The sequence below is a fragment of the Aotus nancymaae genome, unplaced genomic scaffold (assembly GCF_030222135.1).
Source record: "Aotus nancymaae isolate 86718 unplaced genomic scaffold, 86718_ANA_hifiasm-v0.15.2.pri h1tg000018l, whole genome shotgun sequence".
In the NCBI taxonomy this organism is placed as follows: Eukaryota; Metazoa; Chordata; class Mammalia; order Primates; family Aotidae; genus Aotus; species Aotus nancymaae.
The window spans coordinates 24,669,824-24,677,905 of record NW_026988430.1 but is presented as its reverse complement, the minus strand read 5'-3'; the positions used below and the strand labels follow the sequence as shown (position 1 = coordinate 24,677,905).

At 53.5% G+C, this 8,082-nt stretch overlaps 1 protein-coding gene across 5 annotated transcripts in view; it reads left to right on the top strand.

Moving 5' to 3' along the window:
- The first annotated feature begins 4,695 nt into the window (after window positions 1-4,695).
- HNF1B (HNF1 homeobox B) overlaps window positions 4,696-8,082 on the top strand; it is a 60,312-nt gene continuing 56,925 nt past the window's right edge. For 2 of the 5 annotated variants that reach the window (XM_012445548.2, XM_012445547.2), the window contains exon 1: window positions 4,698-5,242. In XM_012445548.2, the coding sequence (XP_012300971.2) occupies window positions 4,899-5,242 (344 nt within the window). In that variant the 5' untranslated portion in view covers window positions 4,698-4,898. Of the gene's footprint in view, window positions 5,243-7,107; window positions 7,827-8,082 lie in introns of those variants that run through there. The other 3 variants (XM_012445549.3, XM_064378459.1, XM_064378458.1) reach the window with 3 other exon arrangements.

Below are 8,082 nucleotides of genomic sequence, written 5' to 3'. Positions count from 1 at the left end.
CTGGTGATGGATCCACCATCCCATTCAAAATGTAGAACCTTTTCTAGCACCCCAAAAACCTCTAGCACCATGGATTCATTTTCCCACTTTTTAACTTTATATAAATGGAATCACACAGTACATACTCTTTTGTGTCTGGTAAAAGTAGTTATTTATTTATTTATTTAGAGAATTGGGTCTCACTGTGTCACTCAGGCTGAAGTGCAGTGACACAATCATAGTTCAATGGAACCTCAGACTCCTGGGCTCAAGCAATGCTCCCAAGTAGCCAGGACCATAGGCACACACCACCATGCCTGGATAATATTTTTATTTTTTATTTTTTTAGAGACAGGGTCTGCCCAGGCTGATTTTGAACTTCTGGGCTCAAGCTATCCTCCCACCTCAGCCTCCCAAAGCACTGGGATTACAGGTGTGAGCCACCACACCTGGCAAGTATTTATTTTTAACAGTATTGTCCAGAGGCAATCACACGTTCATTTACTCAGCAAGTATTTTCTTGAGCATCTACCAAGCATCCACACCTCTCCTGGCACTGAGGAGTAAGACATGAGAAGATGCCTGCCCCTCATGGGGTTTGCTCTCTGTGGTGTATTTTTTTTCATGGTTAGTCAAGGCTTCATGTCCACTACTACATAGAGGTCTGGCCTGAGCTCTTGGCCCATCTGCCCAAAGGTCTGCAAGTAGACACTCTAATAATGTAAGACCTTTTAGGAATTTCAAATTATAAAAAAGTTGGAAGACTTGGTCATCCAAACCAACTGGCCATTTTTCAAAGGTAGAATCAGAGACCCAGAGAAAGTGTTCACCAAAACATTGGGGGAGGTGAATCACCCAGAAAGGGGTATTGTAGCTAGAAGAAGAACCTCAGGCTCTTTACAGAGCCTGAAGTCTAGAATGTTCTCCAGGTTGCAACACTGCTCTCTAACAAGAAGGCCTCTGACCTCCTGCGGACCAGGTTAGGGTGGTATTTATGTTTTTCTCTAGAGATGATTTCATTTTAAGGCCTTCTAGATACTCTGTGAACCAATGAGACAGCCTGGGAGAGTGGAGTGGCAGGGGGTGGAAATGACCAGAATCTCTCTTCCATAAACAAAGAAGTGCAACTGTAAAAAGTAGGGGAAAGACTGCGTGCACAAATCAGAAAAGAAATATCACTTGGGCTGCTAAGTTCCGGGGGAAATGAGTTCGCAGGAGCCACATTTGCCAATCTGTGGAATGATGAGCACAGTGCTCAGAATGCCTTCAGAGAGTGATGAGTTAACTGGATTTCAACTTATTTTATACCAGGGATTGCACCTCCCATTAAAAAAACCCTTGAGATTTGAACTGCAAATTTATCTGGTTTGAGTAGATGAGACTAATATGGTCTCTTCAAATTCAGTAGCTCTTAAAAACACTCTGGGATTATAAGAGCTTAAAGATATCAGTTGCCTTAGTTCTCAGCGCGTTTTCAAGATGTGCCTCTTCTTTCTAAATACATAAGAGCCCACCCTATTCTAGGAACCTGTAGTTGCTAACTCGTCTAATCTTCACACAAGCACAGGAGAGTGTTATTATCATTTTACACAAGAGGAAACTAAGGATCAGAAAGATTATGTGACATGCCCAAAGTTGCACAGCAGGTAAATCAGATCTTGGGTTCAAGTTTAGTTCTGTTTGACTACTCCAAAGCCTGCCCTCTGCTCTCTGCTGGGTATCCTCCACCTCTCCCAAAGCAATGACAGCTGGAGACCTTCCTCTTTCATCCTAAAGCCCTGCTCAAAAGTTCTGAGCCTCAATCTCGACTCCTCTATTAATTTGTTAAGGTGGCTACAAGCAACCTGAGACTCTCTCGTAGATTATTTTTCCATCTTTAAAATGGAGTTACTATATCAGTCCATTACCACTTTATTCTATGTGAAGCATAAACAGATGCTATTTCAGTCCTACTCCATCTTCCTCTATTTGGGGGAAGTTTAATTGAAGAGTTTTTTTAAGATAGCTCACTTAGCATTTATGACCTGCATTCTGAAAGTCTATCTGCTGTTCTCCTTTACACATCTCTTTTTAAATTCCCATATGAAGGGATTGGTGAATCTGTTTGAAGATCTATAGTTCAGAACAATTACTTGACGAGCACTTACATTGCACCAAGTGGCATATTACAAGGTAGGTCTATGAAGGAGGAATACAGGAAGTTCCTGGATATAAATAGCCAGATTACCTGGAAAACGTACCTGGACACTCACAGGAAGTTTGTCCTATCCGCTGAGTGAAATTTCCTGCACATTCACATAGTTAGCTGGGGTTTGGGGAAGAATGGGTTTGCTGACACCTGAATTTTGAGAGAGACTAAGGCTTGGGAGTCAGATGGGGCACACAGCAGCTGGAACTGCCAATCAAAGTTGTGTTGTTACAACAGAAGTGATTGCTGTTTTTTAAGTGGGTTTTCCCAGCTTAACACAGAAACTGATCTTCATTACACTTGCTCTATCCTGACAGCAAGTGAGAGACAGAAAAAGAGATTGTTCTCCAGGGACATTTACTCTGAACACTTCATTATCCTTCTTGAGGCAAGCTGGGTAGGCAGAGGATGTTCTTCCATTGGGCAGAATTATGAGAGGCAAAGATCTGTCACCTATCACAACAAACTAGAAGGAAAGAAGGTGAAATGAAAAGCCAACATTTTCATGAAGTTAGGACTCCATCTAGGACCCTGGGGAGTAACGGGTATCTGGAGGCTGAAGGACAGAGGGGTTCCTGAATTTGGGGTTTGCTTGTCTTAGGGAAAGAGGGGCTGAGAGCAGTATAAACCTTCCCCAGGCTCCATGCACACAACCACCCCACTTCTTCTGGCTCCCAGCACAAGTGGCCCAAGCACCTGTAGCAGAGCCTGTATTTAAGAGGCATCCTAACTCCTTAACCCTGACTTGATAAATTACACCATCAGCCCTTGCACACCTAGGAGATTTGATCCTGTCCATAAGCAGATGAAAGCTGCTAGACTCTTCCTCCTCCTGCTGAAATTCCTCTTTATCCCTAATTTAACCTTACTTCCTCCTGGTTATCTTTCAAGGGTGGGAGAGGGAGGAAAATGTGCTTAGAAACTCCTTTGCAATTTTTCTGCTGATTCTGAAACCCTAGTCCCCCAATCCCTCCAACCCCAGCACTGTGTCTCCGATTTTAAAAACCCTAAGTTTCCAGAGAAACTCAGTTTTATTACTGGGAACTGGCTTCATGTCGTCCCAGACCAGGAAGTGTTGAACCACGTTATTAGACCAAGAGGTTGCACAAGTGGTTTCACTCAATATACACAACCGCCGCCCCCCACCACCAAAAAAAGAGGTATCAGTGGTATCTCCTTTTTGCAGATGAGGAAGCTGAGGCTCCCAGAGGGGAAGCGTTATGCTCTGCCCCAGAAGCTTTAGGTCTGTGTGTGCTGGAGGCAAAGAAGCCCCTTCCCCTATTCTTCTACAGGTCAGGTCCTAGCCTGCAGGTTTGGGCACGCCTCTTGCCGCCTTCCCCTCTTGCGGGTGCCCAGGAGGCAAGCAGGTGAAGATCCAATAGAGCTGCAAGGCCTATGGCTTCCTTCCTGGCCCAGGCCAAACTGGAAAAAAACTTCTTTCCCTCAGCAGCTCTGTCGACACCTTCTCTACTAGGAGTGAAAGATTCCTGCCACTGCTGCCGTGACCGCGTCTGCAGAGCGTTCCCAGGCCCAGGGAACCGCAGATGTTCTAGAACTGCAAATAAACCAGAAATGAGTGGGCCCGGGGGACACTCGGCTGCAAGTGTCCACCCGGCTGCAAGTGTCCACCCAGTTGCAGGTCAAGCTTTGCTTTCACTGCCTCACCATTCTAGTGCCTCACCATCCTGCCTCACCATCCTCTCCCAAGGCGGAGGCGCCTTGACATCCGGGTTTAAACCGGAGAGCGAGGCCCAGGCGTCCAGCTCCCCAGCTGTGTGGCCAGGCTGGGCGCCGGTGCAGCACGGCTGCTGGGGGAGCTCCACTTTGGCTACTCCCTCTGCCCATCAATTAGTCGGTGTCTCCTTCCAAGGGTCCTCCCGGCCTCCTTCACCCTCGCCTACGCTCTCTGGCGGGCAGTTCTGTAAACCCAAACTGCCAGACCAGGCCAGGGAGGGTCTGGGGCCTGCAGAGCCAGTAACTAAGTCAGAAATTAATGCAGTCCCTCCAGGGCGCGCTCAGCCCGCCGAAGGCCACCTCACCTCCCCTCTGGCCTCGGCGCCCCGTCTCAAGTGGTCAGTTTCTCTTCCGCCCTGCGGGCTCTCCTGTCCCACCATCTGCGTCGGCTGGGATGTATCCAGGGTCTCTACTCTTCGCTTTCTCCTGCGTCCCCTTCTTCCACCAGCACCCCAGCTTCCTCCGTCTCTCACCTGAACCCCGAAGCGTCGTGTCTTCACTCTGGACTAAAGCAGAACTGAGAACCGGTGGAAAAGCCCCGCGCCTAGGCTGCAAGGCACTAACAAGTCCAAAGGTTAGCTGAAGTTTGGCTGATAAGCAGAACCATTAAAAGAAGGTCTCCAGCCCCCCAGCGTGGGTACAATGGACCCTGGTAAAGCCCCGCTCCCGGCCCGGGTCTTCGGCTCTCCACGTCTGCCCCTCCGGCTCTCCCTCTCTCCGGGTTTCCCCCTCCCCACCATCATTTGCATCCAGCCGAAAGCTGGGCCCTTCCCACTAATTTGCATATCTTATATGGCCTAATGGTGGCGATCATGGCAAGTTAGAAGTTTTCTGACTCCTCTCGGAGGAGACTCCGGGACCCCGGGGAGTAACAGGTGTCTGGAGGCTGAAGGGTGGAGGGGTTCCAGGATTTGGGGTTTGTTTGTGAAACTCCCCTCCACCCTCCTCTCTTGCACCCACCCACCCCCTCACCCCCTTCTTTTTCCGTCCTTGGAAAATGGTGTCCAAGCTCACGTCGCTCCAGCAAGAACTCCTGAGCGCCCTGCTGAGCTCCGGGGTCACCAAGGAGTTGCTGGTCCAGGCCTTGGAGGAGTTGCTACCATCCCCGAACTTCGGGGTGAAGCTGGAGACGCTGCCCCTGTCCCCCGGCAGCGGGGCCGAGCCCGACACCAAACCGGTCTTCCATACGCTCACCAACGGCCACGCCAAGGGCCGCTTGTCCGGTGACGAGGGCTCCGAGGACGGCGACGACTATGACACCCCTCCCATCCTCAAGGAGCTGCAGGCGCTTAACACCGAGGAGGCGGCGGAGCAGCGGGCGGAGGTGGACCGGATGCTCAGGTAGGCGCAGAGCTAGGTGCCGAGGACCCACCCGAACCCCCTGGAGCCCCGGCCCCGGGCCTCAGTGACACTGCGCCGGGCCACACTGGCCAAGCCCGTTTCCCACCAGATAAGTCCCGCGGGGGGCGCTTTGCTTCTCTCCCAACACCTGGACCTTTCCCAACCCCTTAGCCGGACCACCCTGCGACCCACTCGGCTTCTTCTCCCCAGGCCCAGGCCAGAGTCGGGGACGCAAGCGCTTTCCCCGCGGGACTGGGGCTCTCCCGGGGAGAACTGGAGCTGCAGAGCCCTTTGCCGGGAGGTTTGCCCACGCGGCTGAAGGTGCGAGTGGGTGCAGTGAAAACCGCTGTGACTTCCCGGGAGCGGAGGCTCGCGCCGCCACCAGCCCCAGGCCGCGCACTTTCCTGAGAGCTGCCCCGGGTCTAGAAAGCCGCAGGTCGGCCTCGGACGCATTGACCTGCATGGTGACCTGCAGTTCTTTGCCGAGAGACAGGCGGCATCCGGGGCCGGGATCTGGGAGGCAAGTTTCTGGTGTGCACGCTTGTTAGCAGCGCCCATGCAAGGCCCGGAATTGCCCGGGATCCCCAACGCGGGTTTAGATTTGCAAAGGGAATGTTGCCTGTAGGGTCGGGGTGGACCCGCGCGGGGCAGAAGAAAGCAAGCAGGGTCGTGCGGGGGCGAACGCGTCTCAGACCTCAGTTCGCAGAGGCTTTGGTCTCCGTCTGAAAAAGGAGGGCGTTTCCGGACCTCGCTGCCCACCCCCAGCCTCTCCCCGGGAGGTCAGGCCGGCTGGTGATCTATCCCGGGGGCCAGGATCGTTTGTGGGTCCTCTCCGACCGCCCTAGGCTTTGACAGCTGGTTACTAATTATCTAAGGAGCCGAGCGGTTCTCTGAGAACGCACGACGCTCCCGGGCCACTCCGCTTTAGGACGGAGCCCATCGTGTGGCCTCGGACACTGAAGCGCCGGGATTTCGAGCTTGAGCCTCGGCCGCACATCTGCAGCGGCAGTTCGGGGTGGGATCTGACCTTGCATTTGAATTTGCGATCTGAGGGTCTGGCGTTTTGCCCTCTAGCCAAAACAATCAGGGGAACTTGTACATTTTTTCCCCCAAAACATACTTTGCTGTAATTTATAGGTTTGAGGTTTCTCCCTCGCCGCTCTCCCGCCCGGAGGCGATTTCTCCCCGACCGGGAGAGAACTCCTGCCAGAGAGCTCCGCGACGCGGGAAGGTGTGAGTCGCGGAGGCTAACAGGGGTCGAGCGAGTGGCCCCTAGGAGCGGCTGGGGCGCCAAGGCGGCCGGGAGGTCGCTCCGGGCCTGGCGGACGATACCGGCTCCCACCACCGGCCACTGGGGCCACAGGGCCTAGGCCCTCCCGCCCCGCCGCCGGCGCCCGCTTTCTCGCGCGGCGCTGGAAGTACCTAGGGCGCACCTCCGCACCGGGCCCCGCGCCGGGCTGGACGCAGCTGAGACGTAACATAAACTGCAGCACGTGGAGTTTGGGTGTTATTAATTTATTTCTATAAATCATCAACAGAAAGATACACAAAGAGTCGTGATTAGGTTGAAAAGAGAGGCGGGTTATTCATTGGTGAAGTTGTAAACGCGGCTTAGAGGGGGTAGGAAATCAAAACCCGGGCGCGGGGCTGCTGGCCGCTCCCAGCGTGCACCCAGCCCGGCGCCCCGTGCCGCCCCGCTTTCCTGCCGCCCCGGCACCTGACCCGGGCTCTTTGAGAGCCTGAGCCGTCCACGGAGCCCCCGGGGTCACCGACATCCTCAGGCCGGGCCCAGGGTCCACAGACCCTAGCCCCCCTCTTCCCTCCCCAAAGCTCCGGGCTCCAGCAGGGCAAGGAGGAGGACTGGGGAGCCGGAGACCCTCGCCGAGTTGGAGACGCGGGACCGACCTGGAGGCTTTTTCCTCCCGTCCCGAGCGGGTGCCGCCTTTCCTCCCCCGCCCCGGGAGCGCCGGACTTTAAATTAAAGTAATTTTTCAAGAAATGGCTAGCGGTTCCCAGGTCACTGCACAGTGGGCTCCCGAGCCCCGAGCACACGCACTCCCTTATTTTGCCCACCGTGTTCCCTTAAGACGAACAGCAAAGAGAAAGCGAAGTCGCGTTTTGGAGTTCCCGGAGTTCTCGTAAAGGTCCTGGAAGAGAAAGGCGGGGAAGGAAGGTCGGGGCTGCGCGCTCCCCGGTCCCGGGCTCCGGGCGAGATCTGGCTTTGCTCGCGGCCTCGAGGCTGGCGCACCGGGGGCGTCTGGAAAGTGGGCTGCGTTCTGAGAAGCCGAAGCTGGGGCTCCTTAACGAACGCGCCGCGGACAGCACAGGGGTCCAGGCTTCTCTGCTCGGGGGAAGCAAAGTCATTGTTTGAGAAGGAGCGAGCCGGACGGACCCTGCGGGCGCTGCGGCCGGCGTTTGACACCTGCGCTCGGGACACAATGGCCGCTGGAGCTCCTCGGGACCCGTGCCTTTCTCCCTGTTAGGAACTCCTGAGCCTGAGCTGTGTTTTCAAATAAAAAATAACCAGCTCTCCCGACTCTTCCCAGCGAACACACGTGAATTCTGGGGTCTGAGAGCTGTAAAGGTATAACTGCGCCATCTTACTCCCCACTCTCTTTTAAGTCGGGCTTAAAGGTTTTACTATCATTTATAAGGTTTTCCTGGGCTTTTTTTTTTTCCCCTTCCCGATTGTTGAGTTAATTCACTATTTCCACAGAACCATTCCCACTTAGGACAGTACCCTATTTTTCTAGGTTTCTTAGGTACACAAAATGAACACAGGTAAAGTCATTTAAACAAAAGAAAAATAGCCGAAGAATTTGCTAAAGCAATATTAACTT